Below are 27272 nucleotides of genomic sequence, written 5' to 3'. Positions count from 1 at the left end.
TACGTAAATACGTTTTTTTAAATTGATTTTAGAGAGAGAGAGAGAGAGAGGAGAGGGAGAGGGAGGGGAGGAGAGAGAGGGGGAGAGAGAGAGAGAGAGAGAGAGAGAGAGAGAGAGAGAGAGAGAGAGAGAGAGAAACATTGATGAGAGAGCACCATTGATTAGCTGCCTCCTGCATGTCCCCTTCTAGGGATTGAGCCACGAACCCAGGCATGTGCCCTGACCAGTAATTGAACTGGCGACCTTTTGGGGCATGGGATAATGCTCAACTAACTGAACCACACCAGCCAAGGCTAAGCCATTTATACTTAGAATCACTATGGTTGCTATTGTTGTTGTTTTTTTAAAATATATTTTTATTGATTTCAGAAAGGAAGGGAGAGGGTGAGAGAGAAACATCAATGATGAGAGAGAATCATTGATCAGCTGCCTCCTGCATGTCCCCCAATTGGGGATGGAGCCCACAATCCGGGCATGTGCCCTTGACCAGAATCAAACCTGGGACCCTTCAGTCCACAGTCCAACGCTCTATCCACTGCGCCAAACCAGCTACAGCTGGTTACTATTGTTTTATAAAGTAATAGTTAAACTTTCAGATTAACTGTTTGGTGTTTTATCTTAGCTTTCTAGAAATGACTTGTAAAATTGTTTGTTTTTTAATATCATTTGGCAAATTATGAAAGATTCTATTTTAAATTTCTTGTAAATATGTCTTTTCTTTTGTAGGTATGAAAACTTTCAAAGACGACTAGCACAGAACCCTCTCTTTTGGAAAACATAATTTGAATAAAATAATTTTTAATGGATTTTGGAATTTGTCCTGTTTTGAATATAAATGACTCCATTTAAAAGCATGAAATCAAAAGGATCATGAAACCTAAGTTTAAAAACTGTTTAGTGACTATGAAGCTTAATTAAAATCTTTATAAAAAGTTAAAAACATTGAAAAACGAAAATATGTTCCTCATTAATGACTTTTCCCCCTTAAGTTTAAAATATTCAGAGACAAAACATTTTGTTTTGGCTGTGATTCATTTTTTTACTTAAAAATAAAGCATATTCACAACCATAGTGTGCCAGATGTCATTGCATTGATAATCTTTATTTTATTTTATTTTTAAAAATTTTTTATTGTTGAAAGTATTACATATTCTCCCCCCCTCCCCCTGCATGGACCCCTTCTAGCCTGCCCCCACCCCAGGCCTCACCACCATATTGTCTGTGTCCATGGGTTATGCATATATGCATACAAGTTCTTTGGTTGATCACTTCCAACCCACCCATCTTCCCCCACCTTCCCTCAGAGATTCCGCAGTCTGTTCCATGTTTCTGTGTCTCTGGATTTATTTTGTTCATCAGTTTATTTTGTTCATTAGATTCCACATATGAGTGAGATCATGTGATGCTTGTCTTTCTCTGACTGCCTTATTTTGCTTAGTATAATACTCTCCAGTTCCCTCCATGCTGTCTCAAAGGGTAAGAGAGTCTTCTTTCTTTAAAAAAAAAATAATAAATATTTTATTGATTTTTTTACAGAGAGGAAGGGAGAGGGATAGAGAGTTAGAAACATCGATGAGAGAGAAACATCGATCAGCTGCCTCCTGCACACCCCCTACCGGGGATGTGCCCACAACCAAGGTACATGCCGTTGACCAGAATCGAACCTGGAACCCTTGGATCCGCAGGCTGACGCTCTATCCACTGAGCCAAACCGGTTAGGGCAAGAGTCTTCTTTCTTACTGCTGCATAGTATTCTACGGTACAAATGCACCACAGCTTTTTTATCCACCCATGAACTGATGGGCACTTGGCCTGTTTCCAGATCTTAGCTATTATAAATTGTGCTGCTAGAACATAGGGGTGCATACATTTTTTGATTGGTGTTTTGGGTTTCTTAGGATATATTCTTAGAAGTGGGATCACTGGGTCAAGTGGCAGTTCCATATATAATTTTTTGAGGAAACTCCATGCAGTTTTCCATAATGGCTGCACCAATCTGCATTCCCACCAGCAGTGTACTAGGGTTTCCCTTTCTCCACATCCTTGCCAGCACTTGTCATTTGTTGATTTGTTGATGGTAGCCATTCTGACATGTGTAAGGTAATACCTCATTGTTGTTTTAATTTGCATCTCTTTGATGATCAATGACTTTGAACATTTCTGTATAATGCTCATCTGTATGTCCCTTATGGAGAAGTGTCTATTTAGGTCCTTTGTCCATTTTGTAATTGGATTTTGGTCTTCCTTTTGTTAAGTTGCATGAGTTCCTTATATATGTTGGATATTAACGCTTTATCAGATGTATCATTGCCAAATATCTTCTCCCATACAGTGGGCTCCCTTTTCATTTTATTGATGGTTTCTTTTGCTGTGTAGAAGCTTTTTGTTTTGATGTAGTCCCATTTGTTTATTTTCTCCTTAAAAGAGGAGAAAATGTCAGTTTAGTTTCCTTTGCCCTAGGAGATGTATCTGTAAACATATTGCTACAAGACATGTCTGAGATTTTGCTGCCTATGGTTTCTTTTAGGATTTTTATGGCTTCCCAACTTACATTTAGATCTTTTATCTATTTTGAGTTTATTCTTGTGTATGATGTAAGTTGGTAGTCTAGTTTCATTTTTTTTGCATGTATCTGTCCAATTTTCCCAGCACCATTTATTGAAGAAACTGTCTTGATTCCATTGTATGCTTTTGCCTCCTTTGTCAAATATTACTTGAGTGTAATGGCTTGGGTCAATTTCTGGGGTCTGTGTTCTGTTCCATTGATCTTTATGCCTGCTCTTATCTCAGTGCCAGGCTGTTTTGATTATGGTGACTTTGTAGTATAACTTGATATCTGGTATCATGATTCCTCCAACTTCGTTCTTTTCTCTCAAGATTGCTGCAGCTCTTGGGGGGTCTTTTTTAAGTCCATATAAAATTTTTTATATATATTTTATTGATTTTTTACAGAGAGGAAGGGAGAGGGATAGAGAGTTAGAAACATCAATGAGAGAGAAACATCGATCAGCTACCTCCTGCAGGCCTCTACTGGGAATGTGCCCGCAACCAAGGTACATGCCCTTGCCCGGAATCGAACCTGGGACCCTTCAGTCTGCAGGCCGACGCTCTATCCACTGAGCCAAACCGGTTAGGGCTTCATATAAAATTTTGGAGTATTTGTTCTAGGTCTGTGAAATATGCTCTTGGTATTTTAATAGGGATTGCATTGAGTCTATAGATTGCCTTGGGCAGTATGGACATTTTAATGATGTTAATTCTATCAATCCAGGAACACAGTATATTCTTCCACTTGTTTATTTCTTCCTCTATCTCTTTTGTCCTGTAGTTTTCTGAGTACAAGTCTTTTACCTCGTTGGTTAAATTTATTCCTAAGTATCTTAATTTTTTTGTTACATTGGTAAATGGGATTGTTTAGTTTCTCTTATTGAGAATTCATTATTGGTATATTAAAAAGCCATTGATTTTTTGGGTGTTTATTTTGTATACTGCTATGTTGCAAAAGTCATTTATTAAATGTAGTAGTTTTTTGGTGGAGTCTTTAGAGTTTTCTGTGTACAATATCATGTCATCTGCAAATAATGAGAGTTTTACTTCCTCCTTTCCAATTTGTATGCCTTTTATTTCTTCTTATCTGATTGCTGTGGCTAGGACTCCTGGTACTATGTTGAATAAGAATGGTGACAGTGGGCATCCCTGTCTTGTTCCAGTTCTTAGGGGAAATGGTTTTAGTTTTTGCCCATTGTAGGTTTGTCATATATGGCCTTTGTTATGGTGAGATACGCTCTCTCTATTCCCACTTTGCTAAGAGTTTTTATTAAAAATGGGTGTTGGATTTTGTTGAATGCTTTTTCTGCATCTATTGATATGATCATGTGATTTTTGTCTTTTAATTTGTTTATGTGATATATCATGTTTATTGATTTGCAAATATTATACTAGCCTTACATCCCTGGAATAAATCCCATTTGGTCTTGGTGTATGATTATTTTCATATATTGCTGGATGTGATTTGCTAATATTTTGTTGAGGATTTTAGCATTTATGTTCATCAGGGATATTGGCCTATAATTCTCTTTCTTTGTAGTGTCTTTATCTGGTTTTGGAATTCGGATAATGCTGGCCTCATACAAAGAGCTTGGAAGTGTTCCTTCCTCTTGGATTTTTAGGAATAGTTTGAGGAATACAGGTTTTAGTTCTTTGAATGTTTGGTAAAACTTGCCTGTGAAGCCATCCGGACCAGGGCTTTTGTTTGCTGGGAATTTTGTGATTACTGCTTCTATTTCCTCAGTTGTTATTGGCCTATTTAGATTTCCTGATTCTTTCTGATTCAGTTTTGGGCGGTTGTATTTTTTTAGGAATTTGTCCATTTCGTCCACATTGTCCAGCTTGTTGCCATATAGTTGTTTATAGTATTTTCTTACAATCCTTTGTATTTCTGTGGTGTCAGTTATTACTTCACCACTTTTGTTTTTGACTTTATTTATTTATTTGGGTCCTCTTTCTTTGTTTCTTGATGAGTTTGGCTAAAAGTTCTCAATCTTGTTTATTTGTTTCAAAGAACCATCTCTTGGTTTCATTGATTTTTTTTTTTGTATTGATGTTTTAGTCTCTGTCATTTATTTCTGCTCTAATTTTTATTTCCTTCCTTCTACTTATTCTGGGCTTTTCTTGATGTTCTCGTTCTATTTTTTAAAAAATATATTTTTATTGATTTCAGAGAGGAAGGGAGAGGGAAAAAGAGAAACATCAGTGATGAGAGAGAATCAATGATTGGCTCCTACTGCACACCCCCTACGGGGGATTGGGCTGCAACACAGGCATGTACCCTTGAGCGGAATCGAACCCAGGACCCTTCAGTCCTCAGGCCAACGCTCTATCCACTGAGCCAAGCTAGCTAGGACTCATTCTAATTCTTTAAGTTGGTGACTACACAGCTAGGAATCCATGGAGGCGGGGCGGTCTGCAGACATGCAGCCCACTGACCTTTCCACTGCATTAGGCTTTGGGAACATGGCTTTTGTTCATATGCTTAGTAATAATTTATTCTGTTTGTATGCCAGTATTTTGATTGGAGATGATCTTTTATAAAGTCAGGGAACTTATGTTTAATTGTTGATATTAATATCCATTTAAAGAATATATGTTATTCTATAATTTACACAGTGGGCACTTATCCCCTTTTATTATGACTATATATGAGCTACAGTATTCCTGCTACTTGGTATTGTATTTAAAACACGGTTTTGAGTGCACAAACTGTTTTGAATTTGAAGTCAAATGACTCAAAAATACTCAACTCCCTCCTCAATCCTCCAGCACTCCTTTTCCTCGGAGGGGGAGCCCAGGAAAAACCCAAACTGGGAAACAAATTCCAGCTCAAATTTAAACCCTCAAACAGATCCGGAGATTCCAATGTCCATCGCTAGGGCAAAAGGTAGTCCCTGATTTGTATAAGGTGATTACAAAAAGGACCAAGTTTCTTTGCTGCCCAGGGTAAGAGGGGAAGCAAACAACGTTAAAATACATTCCCAACCTCGCTATCTGGAGCTGCTGAAATCACTGGGCCACCCTGGGGGATCATTTTAGGGGGCGGGGCCAAGGCCCTAGCAATGGAGCGACCCTTTGTTACATCCTAGCAACGCGCCCCTCCCTCCCCTGGGTTGGCCCGGTCCCTCCCCGGCTGAGGCTCTTGCCTCTCTGTGGTGCGCAGTGCTAGCAAGGCTTTGCAGGCGCTCATTCCTGTGCTTTTCAGCTCTGGTTTTCCCGCGGTGGAAGCCGCTCAAGGGAGAGCCAGGGCAGGGGGAGGGACAGCTAGGAAAGACATTTAAGAGAGAAAATTTTCAATATTTGGTAATTTGTATGTTTAAGGATTATCCAAAGGTCTGGGAAGAGAGGACTGGCGGGTGGGAAAATCACTTTTGTATAAGTTCCAGAAGGAAGACAAAAGACCAGTTGAGGACCCAGCAAGAGCCCACTGAGGAGTGGAGATGCTGGACACCATCTTCCCTTGCCTGCAGGATGTGGGCAAGAATGTGTTGCCCACACTGCCCTTGCTGAGCCAGGAGGGTAAGCGACTTGAGGTGGGGGCCCTGGGGCTAAACCTTTATCTGCTGGTTGGGGACCAAGTGGAAGACCTTCTCTATCCCCTGAAGTGGCCATGTCACCTTGGCAACCACCTTGGCATATCAGGCTCAGGCTGGATGCCCAAAAACAATTGTATTGACTGCCGTAATAAGAGACAGGGGCCAGTTAAGGCTTTTGATTGAGTAAGACAATGTCTATACAGCACTTAGCTCCAGGACTAGGGCAAAGTAAATGCTCAATAAATGTTAGCTTATAACATCCACCCCACGCCCGCTCCTCAAAGTTCATGCAAAAATACAGCTACTTTTTTTGTTGCCCTTGATATCTTGGGGTTGTATGAAGGAAGTGAGATGATCATAAGAGCTGGGTGTTAGCAAGAGGACCCAGCAGCTTTTCATAGAAAACGTGCTAGGCTTGGTTGAAAGCATAGTTTCTCAGAAGAGTCACCCCAAAGCGACACTGAGATCATTCTGTAAGAGATAGGAGCCCTTGGGAAGAAAGGTGCTCCAGCAATGGAATTCGGGGTTACTATCAGTTCATTGTAACTTAGTGATGTTGGCTAGGCTTGAACCAAATCATTTGAGGAGACAAGTAGATAAGTAGATGCGTCTTCTTACTCTTTCCTCTGCTTCACTCCTATTTTTCCCTGTTAAAATAATTCTAAAAGAAGCATTAAATACTATGGTTTCAAAAATATTTGCCATATTTATAAATTTATAGATAATTTATTCACTCAACTAATTGTTTATTTTTAAAAATATATATATATTTGTATTGATTTCAGAGAGGAAGGGAAAGGGAGAGATAGAAACATCAATGATGAGAACCATTGATGGGCTGCCTACTACCCGCCCCCTACTGGGGATTGAGCCCTTCAGTTCACAGACCTGATGTTCTATCCACTGAGCCAAACCAGCTAGGGCAGCGGTTCTCAACCTGTGGGTTGCGACCCCTTTGGGGGTCGAATGACCCTTTCACAGGGGTCACCTAAGACCATCAGAAAACACATATATAATTACATATTGTTTTTGTGATTAATCACTATGCTTTAATTATGTTCAATTTGTAACAATGAAAATACATCCTGCATATCAGATATTTACATTACGATTAATAACAGTAGCAAAATTACATTTATGAAGTAGCAACGAAAATAATTTTATGGTTGGGGTCACCACAACATGAGGAACTGTATTAAAGGGCCGCAGCATTAGGAAGGTTGAGAACCACTGAGCTAGGGCCATTCAAGTAATTTTTAGAACATACTATGTGCTGGGTACTAGAGAACTGCTGGTGAACAGAAACCTTGGAATTCATAATCTACTGGAGAAAGATGCATTAATCAAATATTCACAGAAATAAAAATATAAATTTACAGTCAGCAAGTGGTAACCAGTGTCAGAGATGACAGGAGTCAGAGAGGTGAAAATTAAACATGCCCATTGAGTTTGTTGACAAGGAGGCCATTTGTGACTTCAGCAAGAGCTTTATTGGTTGAATGACAGAAGCAAAAGTCAAATGACTACTTATTAACTTTCACAAATGCCCCGCCCCAATTTCAGCAAAACACATAAATTAACTTTTCATCATTGTATGTATGAAGCCCTGCTGCTTCTGTATGTTTCACCCGTTTAATGTTATGCAGTTATAGTACTTAGAAGGACAGAGGTGAGCTGGTGAAACTATTGGTGACTACACAGCTAGGAATCCATGCAGCCCACTGACCTTTCCACTGCATTAGGCTCTGGGAACATGGTTTTTGTTCAGATTTCTCAGTAATAATTTATTCTGTTTGCATGCCAGTATTTTAATTGAAGATGATCTTTTATAAAGTCAAGGAACTTACTTTTAATTGTTGATATTAATATCCATTTAAAGCATACTAGTATATGTTATTCTGTAATTTACACAGTGGCATTAGGAAAGTTGAGAACCACTGTTATAGAGTAAAGCAACAAGGGTGGACTGAAATATCAGTCAAGTCTTTTCACTAGGGTTTGGTTGCAGGCGATAGAGTTTTTCCTGAGCCTAATCAAATCATTTCCCTTTGCTGTAGATTGTTTTCCTGAAATTTGAGCTGCATATCAGGAGTCTAGGTGAAAGACTTAACAGTTTTGACCTAATAACATTAAAAAATTTTTTAATTGATTTCAGAGAGGAAGGGAGAGGGAGAGAGAGAGATAGAAACATCAATGATGAGAGAGAATCATCCATCAGCTGTCTCTTGCACGCCCCACCCCGGGGATCATGCTGGCAGCTGGGCTTGTGCCCTGACTGGGAATCAAAAGGAGACCTCCTGATTCATAGGTTGATGCCCAACCACTGATTCGTGCTGGCCGGCTTGACCTAATAACTTTGAAAGGCCTCCATGAGACTGGATACGGAGATTCTGTATTATTAATGAATTGATGTTTTCGGTCATGATATTTTTAATTTAGTGTACAGTTGGGACTGGGTGAAAGACCTTACTTCTTAGAAGCTGGCAGTAGACTTCTTTTGTCTATGGGTGTGGGGAAGAGTGGGGAAAACAATAGTATGGGAAGAATAAAGGAAATACCTAATTATAGTATACTGTGTATCCATGATGCAGATTGAAGGCGGCATCTTGACATATCGGACGACACCCTTGGCTTTATTCCTATGTTACAGCATGGTATAAGAATGAATGTTCACATGAATCAGATGGCACAGAGTCGACACTCAATTGTTTGTTGAATGGGTCAATAAGAAGAGGGTAGATTATACTGGGTTAATTTTATCACATCAATAGAAATATGTGACAGAGTTCCCTTCATTCTGGAAAGATTTTCTTTAAAACTTCATTATACTTGTTATATTTCTAATTTCATTTTTGGAACTTTAAAGGGTTAGTTACCTGGAAAATTAATTTTGGGAAATAATCTTGTTTTCTGTTAATTTGAAATTAATTGGGAATCATGGTTACTTGATCTGCATTTAATATTTACATTTTTATTTATTAGCACTAAGGTACTACTAAATAAATTATTTTTGGTTTCCTTTGAATTACAGATGTCTCTACTATTTGGGAGCATGTATCGGAATTTGTGGAACGGCAGCTATCCCTACACAAGGTAGGAGTCCAAAGAATCTTTCCACCTTAGTCCCATGTAATTTTGCTGGGAGCAGGATAGCAGACTTTAGAGCCACCCGGTTTAACTTTTGGTCTCGTGATTTTATGATGCGCACACTTGGGACTTGTGAATATTTGAAAGTTCTGCTCTTCTAGGATACACAGTATATCACTAATCAGCCTGTGTGTGTGGAGAGCAACTAAATGAATTCTGCTTATCTGTGATCCGATAGTTCCTGGCTTAGATCTAGAAGGATATAATAATGCTTCGTGTCTTTCCTCCTTGTAGAGATTGGATTTTAATTGCAATATAAGAAGACAGGGACTGAACTCAACTTGCTAAAAATGAGAAACTTTTCTCAGGGCTGGACTAATTCTTCCTGACAGATATTTGGGGAGTTTGGAGGGAGCTTCGAGGTTGTGGAACTTTTATACCCTATGTGACAGCGCTTGGGCTGAAGTCATCCTTCAACCTAATTTTGTTTGGTCTAGTAATTTGAATTAGTCATCGCCACTTAAAATTGGGAGAGTGTATATAAAATTTTGGATTTTTTTTCCTCAAAAAATCAGATTTAACAATACCAGATTTTCATTTGTGTGTGTGACAGTTGGCTGGAGCTGGCTATGGGCTTTCCCCTTTCGATGGGGCATGCTCTGTCTGTCCACCACATTCTCTGACTGCATAACTTCACTCACATCCTTTCTTGGCCCCTGAGTTTGCAAACCTCGATGTTTTTTTTTTTTTTTAATTAAATCTTTATTGTTCAGATTATTACATTTGTTCCTTTTTTTTCCCCCCATAACTCCCCTCCTCCCAGTTCCCGCCCCACCCTCCGCCCTCACTCCCCACCCACTGTCCTCATCCATAGGTGCACGATTTTTGTCCAGTCTCTTCCCACATCTCCCACACCCCTTTCCCCCCCAAAGAATAGTCAGTCCATTCCCTTTCTATGTCCCTGATTCTATTATAATCAACAGTTCATTCTGTTCATCAGATTATTTATTCACTTGATTCTTAGATTCACTTGTTGATAGATGCATATTTGTTGTTCATAATTTGTATCTTTACCTTTTTCTTCCTCTTCCTCTTCTTAAAGGATACCTTTCAGCATTTCATATAATGCTGGTTTGGTGGTGATGAACTCCTTTAGCTTTTTCTTATCTGTGAAGCTCTTTATCTGACCTTCAATTCTGAATGATAGCTTTGCTGGATAAAGTAATCTTGGTTGTAGGTTCTTGGTATTCATCACTTTGAATATTTCTTGCCACTCCCTTCTGGCCTGCAAAGTTTCTGTTGAGAAATCAGCTGACAGTCGTATGGGTATTCCCTTGTAGGTAACTGAGTTACTTTCTCTTGCTGTTTTTAAGATTCTCTCTTTATCTTTTGCTCTTGGCATTTTAATTATGATATGTCTTGGTGTGGTCCTCTTTGGATTCCTTTTGTTTGGGGTTCTCCGCGCTTCTTGGACCTGTAAGTCCATTTCTTTCACCAGGTGGGGGAAGTTTTCTGTCATTATTTCTTCAAATAGGTTTTCAATATCTTGCTCTCTCTCATCTTCTGGCACCCCTATAATTCTGATGTTGGTACGCTTGAAGCTGTCCCAGAGGCTCCTTACACTATCCTCACATTTTTGGATTCTTTTTTCATTTTGCTTTTCCGGTTGGATGTTTTTTGCTTCCTCGCATTTCAAATCATTGACTTGATTCTTGCGCTCCTCTGGTCTGCTGTCGGGCGTCTGTATAATATTCGTTATTTCAGTCTGTGTGTGCTTAATTTCTAGTTGGTTCCCCAATATAAGATCGAGGGTCTTATTAGTTTTCGTGTAGATCTCATTAAGTTTATCGGCAGCTTCTAAACAGTTCTTGAGAGACCTTAAAAGTGTGGTTCTGAACTCTATTTCTTCCATTGACAATTTTGTCCTGTTTCTTTGTCTCCGCATTTTGTTATGCTTCCTTGGTGCACCCCCTAGTGGTCTTTGTTCGCAGTCTTATAGATAAATCTTGATTGTTGTAGCTAATTCCAGGGAGGGTTTGACCTCCAGGCCAAGTGGCTATGAGAATCAGCTGTGTCAGCAGTGAGAGAACTTCTGTCCTCTAGGGAGGTGCTAATCTAGCCTTTGCCTGAGGCTATCCGGCAAATGCCTCTGTGCAGGGCTTGGGCAGGGCGGGTCGCACAGGATCAACAGGGTGGGCCGGAGAGAGCAGTTATGGCAGCTCTCAGTCCTGTCCCAAGGGGCTCTGCCTCTCTGAGTCCCAGCACCCGCTGCAAAGCTCGGAGAGAAAGCTGCACTCGCTCTGACCGAAGCCAGACAGTCCTGCTTCTCCCGTTTGAGTCTGGGTCCCTAAAGACTCGCCCGGATCTGGTGCTCAGAGTCTGCGACTCCCTCCCGATTGAAAACAACAACCGCGCCCTCCGCCGCCAGCCCGCTCTGCGCACTCCGCACCTCAGAATTTGACTTCAGCACTGCGCCTCCTCTGAGTGTCCGTGTGCGTTTCTCTGTCCTCCTAGTTGTAGGACTTCCACTCAGCCAGCGTTCCTGTGGTTCTGGGTGATGTCCCTTCCGTCTTTTAGTTTCACTTTTGAAGTAGTTGTTCAAAGCAGCAAACTCCGGCGTTAACCTATGCCGCCATCTTGGTTCTCCCGAGACTAGATTCAAACCTCGATGTTTAATATTTCCAGAGAGACAGAGACCTAGTTTAAGAACCAGAGGTTGCCACACTGCACCATATGCCTTGGGCACTGGGTTGTCTGATTTTAAGGACGGGATATAACATTTCAAAGAAGGAACGGGAAAGCAGAAATTCTCAGGATCCCTTAAATTCTCTCCTTCCAATGACAAATGATTAAAATTTAAAATGTCCCACAGTTTAGGACAAGAATAATTTTAGGTATACTAGTAGATTAAGAGCAGTTGTAGCATATGCAAGTTTTCTTAGTCCTCACAGCCTCTGAATGATAAGGAGATGAGGGATCTGATGTCAGAAAGGCATCATGGGTTGTTATATTACATTTTATACTAAACTTATTTAAAGACATAGAATCATAAAATGCTGTAGCTGTAAAGGATTGTAGGATCATTGAATTTTTAAGGGCTAAGGTTAAGTCTATTCATTTTTTAAAATAACAATACTATAGATTATATTTCTTCACTCCTTCAGTAAATTGTTGCTATCTTTTATCCTTTTTTTCCTTTCAGGGGGTTCAGATTCCAGGACTTGGAACTTTCACTTTCATGAGGCAAAAATTTGATGTGGGAAACAAGCTTATTCTGTTTGAGAGGCCCGTATTTATCATGGCGAAGAAGTTAATACAGCTCCATGGACTAAAACAAAACAAAGTATATACTCCTGGTAAATATATTTAATATTTAAGATTTTTCCAGAGGGTGACTAACCTGTGAATGAAAATGAAAGGGCAAAAATGTGGTCAGCTGGGGTTCACTTTTCACATGGTCCTTTTGGCAGAGGGGAGGGGCTAAAGTAGAAACATAATTTCCAGTCTTCCTGCAGGCCCTTATATATATATATATTTTTTTTTTGTTATTAATCCTCACCGAGGATATTTTTCCATTGATTTTTTAAAAATATATTTTATTGATTTTTTACAGAGAGGAAGGGAGAGAGATAGAGAGTTAGAAACATCGATGAGAGAGAAACATCGATCAGCTGCCTCCTGCACACCCCCTACTGGGGATGTGCCTGCAACCCAGGTACATGCCCTTCACCGTAATTGAACCTGGGACCCTTCAGTCCACAGGCCGACGCTCTATCCACTGAGCCAAACCGGTTTAGGCTCCATTGATTTTTATGGAGAGTGGAAGGCGGGAAGAGACACAGAGAGAAAAACATCAATGTGAGGGAGACACATCAATTGGTTGCCTCCTGCATGTGCCCCAGACCAAGGCTGGATGGAGCCTGCAACTGAGGTACATGCCCTTGACTGGAATTGAACCCGGGACATTTCAGTCTGTGGGCCAACACTCTAGCCACTGAGCCAAACTGGCTGGGGCAGTAGCTTAAGAGGCAGGCTTGAGAAGACCTAATGTGACATCAAAGCAAATCTTTATAAAAGCCACATTTGTGCTGTACAGACTTTATTCATATTTCAGACCCTAAGAAATTCCTCCCTCCCTTCCTTCCTTCCTTCCTTCCTTCCTTCCTTCCTTCCTTCCTTCCTTCCTTCCTTCCTTCCTTCCTTCCTTCCCCTCTTCCTTCCCTTCTCTCTTCCTTCCATTCTCTCTTCCTTCTGCTAATATTTACTGAGGGCCAACTATGTGTCAGGCCTGGTTCCAGGTGCTTGAGATTAGTGGTAAACAAGACAGACATGATGCCTGTCCCAGAATGCTTGCTTACATGCCAGCTTCAGGAGGTGGGCTTTGTGACACTGGCCCTGGTCACTTAGAGACCTTTGGGGGTCTCTCCCTGATTTCTGGCTCTATTTCTTTTGACCTTTCTTATGATCCCCACTGCATCAGATTCATATACAGATGAAGAGAGACAGTCTACCTGCAGCGTCAGCAGGTGAAACACTGAAACTTAGTTTCCTGAAAAATTTCAGAGTAACTTTCCACCAAAAAATTATATATTGAAAAAATACAAACTATACTTAGAATTCATTATGCACATATTCAGTATGATGTTTGACAGACTTCAACCATTTTTACCTACAGTTTTATGACAGAAGAAATATCCTAATTCATCAGAAGCCTACAAAATGAAAATAAAAATAAAGTCTCCCCCCGCACCCCCAAACACCTGTGTCTTAGAATTGGAGTTTATTTTCTGTCTTATCTTGTAATGCAGTCCACAAAAGTAGTTTAGGTCTTTAATTATTTTCACAAGGTTGAGGGAATTTCAGAATTAAATATACATGACTGAATTAGTTCACAAGAACAATTCTGTCTGCAGTTTATCTTTTGGGTTATGATTCTTCATCATTAATTAGCTGGGTTTCTAATAAAACATTTTTGATTCTTAAGGATGATTAATACATGGTCAATGCTTTGAGTAACTCAGAATCTAGCATTGGAGATGGATATATAAGCAAATGATGCAAAGTAGTTACTAGTAAGTGCTACAAAAGCAGTGTTGATCAGAACTGGATCTGATGCTAGGATTGGCTAACTCTGCTTGGGAAGGTTTAGGAAGATGACATGTGAGGGAGGTCTTAAAGGATGACAGGACTTTACTGATAGAGAAGCTGTGGAAGATGTTTCAGGAACAGTATGGACAATTCAAGAATAAGGGGAAAAGTGAATCCTGTTAAAGGTGCCTGTGTGACCAGGGCAAATGATTGTGGAGGCAAGTGGAGGGAGGTAAAACAAAAGTGGTTGCTAGGGTTCAAATTGTGAGGGGCCTTAAATGGTGTGATAAGGACTTTGGAATTCATCCTGTAGGCACCGAGTAGCCATTGAAAGTGTTTGAGCAGGGGATTTTCTGTACTGGTCCAGTTGTTAGTTTAAGAAGATGGATCTTGTAATTAATAGTTCGGTAAAATATGGTAAAAGCCTGAGTGAAGGCAGTGGCAGTCAAGGGGAAGATGAGGGAATCTATTCACGAGACGTTTCAGGTATAAAACTGATGGGATTTGGTTACAGATTGGAGTATTGGGTAGTAAGAGAAAGGAAGGTATTTAAGATGACTCAGATTTCTTGGAGAATAGATTAATATTCATGCCATTAATTGCCATAGGGAGTCAAGGAGAAAAGGCAGATCGTGGTGGCAAGTATAATACTGAGTTTGCTTTTGGACATGTTGAAATTGAGATTTTTGTAGGGATATTTAGGTAGAAATGATTCCAGAGTTCAGGAGAGGGGTGGAGACTAGAGATCAACATTTGGATAAGTTTACCCAGGAGAGAATATAAAGAAGAGGAGATAGCAAAGGACAAAATCCTGTAAAGTAGACAAACCCCCATCTTATAAGAAATACAAGAGGGAAAAAGCCAGCAAAGGAGACCCAGAAAGAGGAAACTGGAAAATCAAGAATGGCACCATGGATACTAGAAAAGAGAGGGCTTGGTTAACAGACGTTAAAGAGAGGTCATGACAATAAGATCTGCAGTGTATCCACTGGCTTGTTCATGAGATCATAGTGCCCCTACTGAGACAAGTCCACCAGAGGACTGATTGCAGAGAGCCACTGGGTAAATGGGAGGGGGAATCTAGAGGCAGGCAATATAGCTTCCTCTTTTAAGATATTTATTTTTAAAAATGAAATGGTGGGAGATGGTATAGAATTACCATTAACATTGTGCAGGAGACAGTGGGCTAATATAGGGAAACTTTTAAAAAATAATATAGTTTTATTGATTTCAGAGAGGAAGGGAAAGGGAGAGAAAGATAGAAACATCAATGATGAGCGTGAAACATTAATGGGCTGCCTGCTGCATGCTCCCTACTGGGAATTGAGCCCACAACGTGGGCATGTGCCCTGACTGGGAATCGAATCATGACCTCCTGGTTCATAGGTTGACTCTCAACCACTGAGCCACGCTGACTGGGCTAGGGAAGCTTGTTAATCATTATCTAGCAGTATGGGGATAATGCTTGCTGAATGGTTGTTTAGAATGTCGTCATCTTTTTAAAATACGTTTTTCTAATTGATTTTAGAGAGAGGGGAAGGGAGAGGAGAGAGAGAAACATTGATGTGAGAGAGAAACATTGATCGGCTGCCTCCTATGCATGCACTCCAACCAAGTATTGAGCCCAAAACCTGGACTTGTGCCCTGACCAAGAATTGAATTGGTCAGTGACCTTTCGGTACACAGGACAACACTCAACTGACTGAGCCACACTGGCCAGAGCTAATGTCATCTCCTCTTTATCCCGTTCCTTTATCAGTGGACCTTTTTTGTTTGTCATGTTGATCATTGCTATTTACCCCTTCCTGACTTGTGGACCTTGCATAACTCTATATCCGTTCTAGTTGAAAGGACCCTGCTCTTCCTTCCAGCTAGGTATAGTCATATTCCTTTGCAGAGTCATTTGTGGGACTCATTAGAGAGGAAAAGCTTTCTTCAAGTTATCCTCTGATAAGACCCAATTTCATTTGCAAGGTAACTTCTAGTGAAGATGACTATCTTTCAAAATGCTTCATGTTTATAGATATTTACAATCATTAAAAAATTATATGATAACTGGAGGAGAGAGAAATATTGCTGCAGCATGTTCTAAAAGATAAGGGGGCTGAAAAATTCAGAAACTGTCTGATGAGAGAAGCATTTATTACTATGTCTCTAAGAGGAAATCTAAATTGTGTCTAGAGTATTATTTAGAAAGCTAATTATTTTTATTTTGAGCAACCCCCCCCCACACACACACTACATTTTTAGGGAAATTGTATTGATTTGTACTGATTAATACCTATTAATAACCAGTTGTTAGTTGTAGGAATAGTGTTACATTGGGTACAACTAAAGGCTTCATAGTGACAATTTTATTTTCAAGTATTGAGAATCAGATGATTATATGTAAGTGTATATAATATGCCCTTGTTGTAATTTCCACTTCCTTTCCCCCACCCCAACTGTCTTTTTCTCTTCTAGGTGACATCGCAGTTATTCCACTAAATTTTGTCATGATATCCCTGGAGGGTTCATTTAACAGGGATACAGTGGAAGGATGTGTGAAGGAGACGTTGCTTTTTCTATCACGATCCATTTCAATCAAACAAAATGTGGAGTTTACATTCAAAGGAATCGGAGTCCTCATGATCAAAGACGGCAGAGTGAAGATGAGATTTTTGAAGGAATTCCTTTGTAAAATGGATGGAAGCGGGACTTTGGCAAAAGCCCTAGCAAATGTAAATTAATGTTTTCCTTCTCCTAATCCCCTCCCTTCTCCCCGCCCCCTCATAGGTCATTAAGGAAAATTCAGGCTGACTGTACTTTAAAAAGCAGTTACCTCACGTGCAAAACAGTGCTTACTTATAGATGATAACGTTGACAAAAAGGGTAGAAGGGTAAAGGAACTTTAAACCAAGTTTTGAGTGCATACCATTGGAAAAATATAGGTAGTAATAGAAACTCTTATAATTCTGAACGCTTTATAGTACCTTGTAGCTTATAAAGTTCTTTCCCATGTATTATTTCATTTGCATCTCGAAATGTTATAAAACCAGCATTATCATCATCTGATTTTACAAATGAGAAAAATGGGAGCTCAAAGAGGTTGCTTGGGAAGCCTGAAGGCGGGGTGCTGGTAAGTGGTAGAACTGAAATTCAAGTCCAGACTTTCTAATCACTCTTTTTTTTTCTTTCTTTCTTTCTGGTTATACTATTCTACAACAACAAAAAAATCTACATAAAATCTATAACAAAATCTAATCAAGTCATGGAGGTGGACCTTTAGTTTTTAATTTTCCATGTTGTAGAAGAAATTTTTTAGCTGATCACTGTTCACTATGGTGACCATTGTTCACCATGAGGTAGCTGGTGTGGCCTTCAGGGAAAGTTGTACATAGAGTTTAAGGAGGCAATGAAAGAGTCATTCTGCAGGACTCATTGAATACTCAGTGTGCTCTAGGGGCCCCTCTGTGAACTAACATAGTTGGTGTGAATGAATTGGATGATCACAAATGTTATAAAATCCTGTGTCCCTCTAGAGAGCAAAAGCCTGACTTTTAAATGAAAAATCTATAAAATGAAAGGCTATCAATATGGTCTAAATTTGCCCTCTACTTTCTCCTCTCCTGGAGCTCTGGGGTGTGGATTTAGGTGATGGCATTTGCATTATGTGTCTTTAGTGTCTTTCCCACAATCTGGCTTCCATACAGGATTGTTAAGAGGGATGCTGGGCCTGTGGGTGGAAAGTGGAAACATATACAGCTGTAACCCTCTCTTTTCCATAAAAATGCGAGGCAAGGTCTGCAAAATCAGAAGCAAGGCCAAAGCACTGGCCCATCTTGAACATTCAGGGATTCTGCAGAACTTTGTGGTTTCGATAGATGTTTTCAAAGGGGGGGGGGGTAATGTTGTAATTGGCCTGCTGCACGCTAAGACACGATTTTTAAGGGACATTTTCTAAAGAACTAGTCCTGAGAGATGTCTGAGAAAAGGGTTTGGAGGCCACTGCAGATGGGGAACTGCTGCCTGTATCATCCTCAAGGACAGAGTACGGTGAAGGATCTGAGAAGTCTGGACAGAAAGAAGCCACTTTACCTGTCTGAACATATCTAATCATGGAACTTTAGGTTAATCCAATACTTAACATCTCTAAAACACACTTTGGGAAATTTCTGTAAAGTGGCAAGATCCCTTCTCCCCCTCCCCCAAATGTTCCTTGCTTAACCTGAGTGCTCTCCTGCCCATAATTCCCTTGGGAAGCAGCTGCCTGCTTGCTTCAGGTCAGGGATGCTGCTTTTGCTCAAAACATTTTTAAAACCTTTTCCTGGGAATTCCCTTTGGAGCCTTTTGTGAGTTATATCATTAATCCAAAGAGAATAATTGCATATATTACTCTATATTAGTATATGTGATAATGTGATGCTTTTATAATGTACTGATAATTATAATAGCTGCTGTTTCTTGTGTGCTTACTATGTGCTGGCCACTTTCATAAAGTGCCCATAAAAATCCTATAAATTAGACCCTATTATTATCCACAGATACCTGGGGTCTAAAGGCTACATAGTGGTCAGCAGTATAGGGATTTGAATATGAGTCCCCCTGAATCCAAACCCTTCATTTAAAATCCAGAGCCTGATTTTAGAATGACCTGGCTCAAGAGTGAATTCATCAGTTTGCTCATTTTCCTGACAGTTTCAATAAGTCGGCTGTCCTCTTAAAGATGGGTCAAAGAAGCTGTCATTTCCAAAGGCAATTTCCAAAGAGGAAGTGGTTTGAGAAAAGGCAGCATCATTGGGACTGTTGTGTGACATTGTTTTGTGATTACCCAGGAAGACAGTTTTGATAACTGAGATCCTTCCTCATTGGATTTTAAGCTCTAGACTTTGAGTACTAAATAAAAACAATAATAAAGATGATCACAGTAGCCTTGCCTCTGAGATGCCCTGTAGCTTTGCTTTGTCTGTGTCCTGGACCATAACTCAGGTGTAAGCCCTCTCTGCCCTGTCTTGCAGAGGCCTGGCACTGTGGACTCAGTGTTGTCTAGCAGAGAGTCCTTCAGGAAGCTGCCTAACACTGTGCTTGCATTTCCAAGGTGAGTGTTTTGGCCCACAAGCTCCTCCAGGCACCAGCAATCCTTGCTGCTCTGTTGACCTAACTGGGCAGTGTTCCTCAACCTTTTGTAGCTCATGCTCCTTTTAGTAATAGCCTTACCCCAGTGTTACTGGTGGCTGCTGCTGACAATGATTAAAATCATGATGATGACAATGAATAAGACATCATCTATGAAGCCCTTACTGGATTCCAGGTACTATTAAGCACTTTCTAAATATTAATATACTTCATCTTCACTATAACCCTTTCATATATGTATTATAATTTTATCCATTTTATAAGGGTGCAAAATTTTAATTTTTAAATTAATCTTTATTATTGAAAGCATTACAGATGTCCCCCCTTTTTTCCATTGTCCCCCTCCATCCTAGTTTTAATTTTTTAAACAAGTGTAGCAACATGGTTCAATGCTGAGAACACTGAAGTAAGTAAAAGACTTGGGTTTTATTTCCATTTTGGTTACCACTCACTCGTGTGCTCTTAATCATGTTCTTAATTTCTGTGCCATAAACTACTATGCCTTTCAGGTGAAGGAAGTTTGGGGAATCACAACCAGCTCCCAAGAATATTATTTTCTTATGACTTGTTGAGTCTGGGGCATCTTCTGTGTGTTGGTTTGGAACAGCTTCCTCTTGGAAGGACTGTATGACACATATCTCAGCAAAATCAGTGTGAAGGTCAGAACAGGCCATAGAGAATAGTTGGTCCAACCCCATCATCTTCCAGATAAGATGGCCACACAACTAGTTAGGGGCTATGCCAGGAATAAAACTATGGCTCTTGACTGTTCGTTCCAGTGGTCTTCCCATTGCATAATGTTGCCTTACTCATTAAAATCAATCAATGGGTTCAAAATAATTTTATGATTATATTTTGGAAGGCAAATTTGGGTGCCCCCTTGGACATATTTTCCAAGAGGGAAATAATTGCAGTGAGGCAGGGAAAATTAGAAATTCTAGAAATGGACACAAGGACTCAAATACTCAAAACAATTGCAGGTGTTTTACTGACTTGATGTTTGGCCCCTGATTTTACTGGAAGTTCCCTACCCCCGACACCCAAATTTTAATCCAACACTCTGTACCTGAGACCAAAGAAAATCTGCAATTACACACATGAACTGAACAGACAGACCCCTTCTCCCATTGTGCCATTGCAAGTCCCTCTGTTTTGCCTGAGGAAAGGATGGAGAAGTGGGGAGGAGAAAGAATAAGGGATATAATGGTTATTTCTGGGCATACTCTGCCTACCAGGCTCTGAACCCTTTGCCTTCAAGCTTTTACTGTAGCATCCCTATGGCATCTGGTTACAGAACTGGAAAAGACAGACAAATTCAAACTAAAACCAAAATAAAAACTTAAATTCAGGCCTTTAAAGCATTTTCTATAAGACCAGCTTTTGAGTCCTCAGGATAGAATTGGAAGGTTTTGGTCAGCTCCCAGACTTAGCCTCAAAGAGTGTGAGTCAGTTTGTACTCAGCAAAGCAAATCACTCACCCCCTTGGGCTTATGACAGAATCAGCAAGCTAGCTGGGTTGCTTCTCAGAATTGAAAGTTCACACAGTCACCTATTCAGGTCCAGAAGGACAAACATCTTGGCTCATTCCTAGGATTGAGCTCAAGGAGATGGAGAACAAACCACTTATGGAGACCATTGTGGAAGAAGGTGAGAGGTATAAACCAGCGAAGCACAAGTTAAACAACTGGACAGACAAAGTAGAAGATGTCAGAGGTACGCCAATGGTATAATCTGTCACTCTTTACTGCTTAATGAGCCCACCCATATTGCTTAGAACTCCTTTACCCAAAGCAAATAAAGTTAGATTCACGAATAATCACTGTATTCTTCTCTCAAACACCAATTCCCTGAATCTGTATCTTAGTTTACTACTTTTATGACTCTTAGGTACTTAGATTGTGATCTCTTTGCTAGCTCCCCATTGCTTAAAGAGGTCAAAACTCAGATGACTTGTATGAATGCTTATAAGCCTAACCAATGGACACAGACACCAGGGGTGGTGAGGGCATGAGTGTGTGTGTGTGTGTGGGGGGGGGCAATGGGGGAATAAGGACCCATATGTAATACCTTAATCAATACAGAAAAAAATGTGGAAAAAAACAACTCAGATGCCTACAGGGTCTGGGCAGGTAACACACATGCATAAAGTGGGATGGTTATAACATGATAGGGAGACATGTTAGCATAAATAATAATTTTTATGAAAAATGGTACGTGTATATCTTTGATACCTGGCTTATAGAAGATAGTGGATTCTCATATCTGGGTCTTCATTTAATCTGTTGTGATAACATTGTTTTGGTTAAAGCATATGAAAGAAAACTAGAAAACTTCAAAGACTTTTCAAAAGGGTCTTAGGGATCCCCAGGGGTTGCCAGACTATAGAGGACTGTTCCTCTATCAGATTGTTGATTTGTGTAAATGTGAGCCAAGTGGTATCACATTTCCTGATATTTTAAGAGAAGCAGAGATCCTGAAATCGACTGACTTTAAATATTGACAGCTAATTGACATTGATACAAAAAAGGATGATTGGACCAAACAAAACATATCAATGAGTAAACATTGGCTTGGACATGTTGGTTTTGTAATGTGGCCTATGGGATTACATATAGACTTTTAGTTTAAAATTCACATGTTTCATATTCTTAGCCTCATATGTCACTGCTCCCTACAGATTCCTTCTTTGAGCAAAATTGTCTATTCATGTTCTTCTAACATGTCTTACCCTCCCTTCCCTGACCTCATGCATTTGTTCACTTTTTTTCCTCCTGCCTTGAATGTCCTTCCTTTTCTTTCTTTTAAAAAAATATATTCTTATTGATTTCAGAGAGGAAAGGAGAGTGAGAGTGAGAAAGTAACATCAATGATGATGAAAGCAAAAATATATACAGGGTGGGGAAAAAGTAGGTTTATAGTTGTTCATATGGAAAATAAGACAATAGTTAATAATACAAAAATAAACTCTGTTTCACTTAAAACTATAAACCTACTTTTGCCTTACCCTGTATTTTTAAACCACACTAGGGCAAGGGACAATAATTTAAAGGTAAGAAAATATATCTCATGTGAAAATTTTCCCTGGTAAAATTATGAGTTTAAAAATTTGTGTTAAGTACAAACCACTTATTTAAAGTTGAAAGGACACTTACTTTCATTTATTCTACAGATATCTTATCACCCAAGAAATGTCCAGACAGAAAAGCTTTCTCCTCTGGCAAAGCAAAAGGCCTCAACTTGCCAAACAAGTTTGAGCAGAGTGGGGATAGGGAGAAGAATATGAGCTCTGAAAGGTAATGCATTGGTATTTTTTCTGTTACACTTTACTAAATATAGTTGTGTGTTTTTTATTGTTTTTGTTTTGTTTATTGACTTCAGAAAGGAAGGGAGAGGGTGAGAGAGAAATATAGATGAGAGAGAATCATTGATTAGCTGCCTCCTGCACTCCCCCTACTGGGGATCCAGGCCACAACCCAGGCATGGGCCCTGACCAGGAATCGAACCGTGACCTCCTGGTTCATGGGTCTATGCTCAATCACTGAGCCACATTGACCAGGCTAAATATAGTTTTGAGTAATTTCTTGATGTAGGGAGTTTAAGTAAGTGTTCATTCATTCCTTCATCCAGTATTCTTGAGTACAGTTTATGTACTAGGTGACAGGGATAGTAGGGACAATCAGAGCTCACGATCTAGTGGGGAAGACAGATATACATAGAACAACAAATTCAGTAGGTAAAATGCTATGACACAGGTGGAAACAAAATAGCACAGAGGGGGAACATCTAACTTTTCTTGTGGATTTGGGAAAACTTCCCTTTTTGTTTTCTGAGTGCTTGGATATTATGACGTGACACAGTTTTATAGTGAGACCAAATTGGAAAGCAGTTTTGCCATACATGCTGACACTCAATAATTATGTTCTTTGAGTGAATGTATTGCAAGTTATGATGGCTGTGTCTTTTTCTTGTTATGTTATGTCAAAAAATTTCTACTTTCTTCTCCCTTTGAGTAGGATACTTTTCAAGACCACAAATCAGTCAACCACACGCAAGTATTTATTGAGTACTTTTATGTGCCTTGTACTGTGCTGTCAACTTTCAATTTATTACTGTATCAGCTGTTACGAGTGCAATGTATACTTTTTGGGTTACTAAAATCCTGTTCAAAACTCTAAGCATGCTTGTTTTGGATAACTTCACTGTTATTAAATATAATTGAGAGTTGAATGTCTAGTACTTGGTAATTTAGTTCAATCCAACACACATTGAGCACCATCCTGTGCCAGGAAGTTTTTAGACACTGAATATACAGAGCTATACGACATATAAAAGACATAAACCTGCTTTAATAAAATATGTAGTCTTGTAGGAGGACTGACACTAAAGAAATAATGCATATGATGAAAGTAACAAAAAAAAGTACAAAGGTTACAAAGAGGGGAAAGTAATTGTTAGTAGAGGTTTCCTATAGAAATTGACCAACAAATGTTTTTTGTGCTGATTACTAAAATAATACATTTTTATCACAAAAATTTTGAAAGAATGAGAAAAGAAAGAGATATAAAAATTACCAATAATCCCAGTGTATTCTTCATTTTAACTCATATATAATATATACATATATTTATATTTGCAACATATACACATATTTTAAATAAAACTGAGATTGTCTGAACCTTTGTTATACTTAACAATAAGTGGTGAGGATCCCTATGGCTTTAAATATTACAAAACGTGAACAAATGATTGCACATCATCTCATTGATTAAACCTTTTGTTTAACCAATCTCTTGTTGAATAATTTAGATGAGTTTCAATTTTTTTAAATGATGTTGTGATAAATATAATTACACATAATTCCTTGCACACACCTGAGGATAAAAACTTTAAAGTGAAATTTCAGAGAGCAGGAAAGAGACCATTTTTTTATGCCTTTGTTGCACTTACTAATTATCCTCAAAAAGATTGTACCCAATTGCCTTCCTAGTAGCAGTAACATGAGGGACTGCTGTCTTCTCTACAGCTTTGCTAATAATGGACATTGTACCCTTAGTGGCTTCCCATTCTCACCCAGGGCAAAAGCCAAAGGCATTACTATGGCCTGTGAGGTCCTGCCTGATCTCTGACCTCCCTATAGCTGCACTGAACACAGGCATGCTCCCACTATAAGGACTTTGCACACATTTGCTCTGCCTAGAATGCCCTCTTCATCAGATACCTGCATTACTTTTTAAAAAAATATATTTTATTGATTCTTTACAAAGAGGAAGAGAGAGGGATAGAGGGTTAGAAACATCGATGAGAGAGAAACATCGATCATCTGCCTCCTGCACACTCCCCACTGGGGATGTGCCCGCAACCAAGGTACATGCCCTTGACCGGAATCGAACCTGGGATCCCTGAGTCCCCAGGTCGACGCTCTATCCACTGAGCCAAACCAGTTAGGGCATCGGCATTACTTTTTAAAAATATATTTTTAGTGCTCGCTTCAACAGCACATATACTAAAATTGGAATGATCCAGAGAAGATTAACATGGCTCCTGCACAAGGATGACAACAAATATATATGTGTGTGTGTGTGTGTGTGTGTGTATGTATACATGCATACACATATATTTATTTCAGAGAGGAAGGGAGAGGGAGAGAGATAGAAACATCAATGATGAGAGAGAATTGCCAGTCGGCTGCCTTCCCCCCACCCCCGCATGCCCCTATGGGGGGTCGAGCCCACAACCCAAGCGTGTGCCCCAACTGGGAATTGAACTGTGACCTCCCAGTTCATAGGCTGATGCTCAACCACTGAGACGCACATTATTTTTTCCTGATTTCCTTCAGGTATTTACTCAATTGTATCCTTGGTGAGAACTTTCCAGGCCATTCTAGTTATGGTTTAATACTCCATTCTTCCAGCACAATGTGGCACTTATCACCATAAAAATATACTATATAGTTGCCCTGGCCAGGTAGTTCAATTGATTTGAGCGTTGTCCCAATATGCCAAGGTTGCAGGTGCGATCCTCAGTCTGGGCACATATAAGAATCAATCAATGAATGCATAAGTAAGTGGTACAACAAATCGATGTTTCGCTCTCTCCCTCCCTTCCTCTCTCTCTCTACATAAACATTAAAATACTATATAGTTCACTTATTTTTCTTGTTTATTTGCTATCTGCCTGTCCCCATCAGAATGTTAATTCCACAGGGATCTTGTGTGTGTGTTTTCTTCACTGCATCTTCCATGCCGAGAACCATGTACACAGTAAGCACTCAATACATTTTTTTGTAGAATGAATAACTTTTATCCTCATTTTGCAGAATTGGTAACTGAGATTTTATAAGACTACCCAGCTTGGCTAATGCCAGTCAGCTTGTAAGCAAAAAATCTGGTCAAGTCCACGTTTATCTGACACAAAGCATAGGCTCTTAACCTCTATAGATACAGATGCTTTAAAGAAAACCACTGAGATATTTACTCTGTCTTTTATATTTACACTTGCCTCTAAAATTATCATTGCTCTCAATGTCGCACTGTGTTAAACATGGATTAATGTTGTGTTGTTTTTATAGCTTATCATCTTCAAGGTGTCGGAAAAGTGACAATGAAATGAAACCTAAAACTCCTCCAGCCAGTGCTTGCCACGATCATAATAAGGCAGGACAGGTACAGAGTTTCAAACAAAACTCAGCCAGAACCTTCTTCTGACTTCTGTTTCTCAGTGAGAGTTCCGGGAATCACTCTTTAACATGTGGATATGGCTCCTGTAGTCAGGACTCCAAATTGGACTGTCATCAATCTATCTACTAGTCAATCAACTAGTTAGAAATAGGGCTGGGAAACCTCTTACTAATTCTCAGTTGCTATTAAGTGAGAGTTGAGTAAATCCTCTTGAATATTTGTGGGGCCCACTCTGCAAATCTCATTTTGCTAATTATCATTAACATATCCCTTTTATAACGTCTGCTTTTTGATACACCTAACCTTTGGAGAGCTTGTGAAGGCAAAAAAGTACAAGGTAAACTTAATTTGTCCTAAAACTTGATATTGCAGGAGTTGTGTTACGTATGTTTGCAACGAGCACAACAAAATTCCCCATTGTACTACAGTGAAGAGAGGAGGAGGAGAGAGATAGAAGAGGAGCAACTCATACAGCAGTATCAAATGTTGAAAGATCAAGATACTTTCTTCAAGCACCAGGTAATTCAATGCCTTGATGAAAGAGTGTTTAACATGGGACAGTAGACCATGATTATAAAAAGGCATTTAAAATGTCCTATCACATGCCTGTAATGGAACACATTTAATCACTTACGTACTGCAGGACTGCAACTTAGGTTTGTGTCCAAGTTTTCACTAATAATAAAGAACACTGGGATGAATATTCAAGCAGCTGATTTCTACCCCTTCCCCCATAAGGCCTGAGTTTTAAAGGTGGAATTCCTGGACTTATATGGCTTTATTGTTCATTTCTGGTAAAATATAATCCTGGTCAATGCTTCCTTCAAATTCATGACCTATGTCAAGAAGCAAAGACAGAATGGCACCTGTGCAGGTGCACTGTCAATAACTGGTGTGTGGTCACCAATAATTGACCCTTTCCTGCATTTGTGATATAAGGTAAGGAACCTTCCATTCCTTCTTATGTACCCTATAGAGGTGTTGCCTGAAGCCCAAGAACAGGGAATAAAAACTTTCCCCAACCATTGCCTCCAAAAGGCAGGTTTCTACCTTGGTTGGATTATTATTATTATTATTTTTTTTTATTGATTTCAGAGAAGATGGGAGAGGGAGAGAGAGAGAGAAATATCAATGATGAGAAAGAATCATTGATTGCTGTCTCCTATACACCCCACATTGGGGATCGAACCTGCAACCTGGGTATGTGCCCCTGACTAGG

At 39.6% G+C, this 27272-nt stretch overlaps 2 protein-coding genes and 1 non-coding gene across 4 annotated transcripts in view; all 3 read left to right on the top strand.

The window, feature by feature from the left end:
- HIKESHI (heat shock protein nuclear import factor hikeshi) overlaps window positions 1–806 on the top strand; it is a 29469-nt gene extending 28663 nt beyond the window's left edge. For both annotated transcript variants that reach the window (XM_059708206.1, XM_059708205.1), the window contains one exon: window positions 727–806. In XM_059708206.1, the coding sequence (XP_059564189.1) occupies window positions 727–781 (55 nt within the window). In that variant the 3' untranslated portion in view covers window positions 782–806. The remainder of the gene's footprint in view (window positions 1–726) is intronic.
- A 5071-nt stretch (window positions 807–5877) lies between these two features.
- CCDC81 (coiled-coil domain containing 81) overlaps window positions 5878–27272 on the top strand; it is a 37407-nt gene continuing 16012 nt past the window's right edge. The window contains exons 1-9 of the mRNA XM_059708204.1: window positions 5878–6069; window positions 9118–9179; window positions 12376–12529; window positions 16725–16981; window positions 19259–19338; window positions 20968–21089; window positions 22546–22669; window positions 25945–26038; window positions 26426–26572. Of these exons, the coding sequence (XP_059564187.1) occupies window positions 5991–6069; window positions 9118–9179; window positions 12376–12529; window positions 16725–16981; window positions 19259–19338; window positions 20968–21089; window positions 22546–22669; window positions 25945–26038; window positions 26426–26572 (1119 nt within the window). The 5' untranslated portion in view covers window positions 5878–5990. The remainder of the gene's footprint in view (window positions 6070–9117; window positions 9180–12375; window positions 12530–16724; window positions 16982–19258; window positions 19339–20967; window positions 21090–22545; window positions 22670–25944; window positions 26039–26425; window positions 26573–27272) is intronic.
- Window positions 24856–24963, top strand: LOC132242373 (U6 spliceosomal RNA). Its single transcript, XR_009454578.1, has one exon. It is a non-coding gene; the product is annotated as a U6 spliceosomal RNA (small nuclear RNA).

Source organism: Myotis daubentonii, chromosome 9, assembly GCF_963259705.1.
Source record: "Myotis daubentonii chromosome 9, mMyoDau2.1, whole genome shotgun sequence".
NCBI classification, from domain to species: Eukaryota; Metazoa; Chordata; class Mammalia; order Chiroptera; family Vespertilionidae; genus Myotis; species Myotis daubentonii.
Note: the sequence above shows the minus strand (reverse complement) of the source record. Positions and strands in the feature narration are given on the sequence as shown.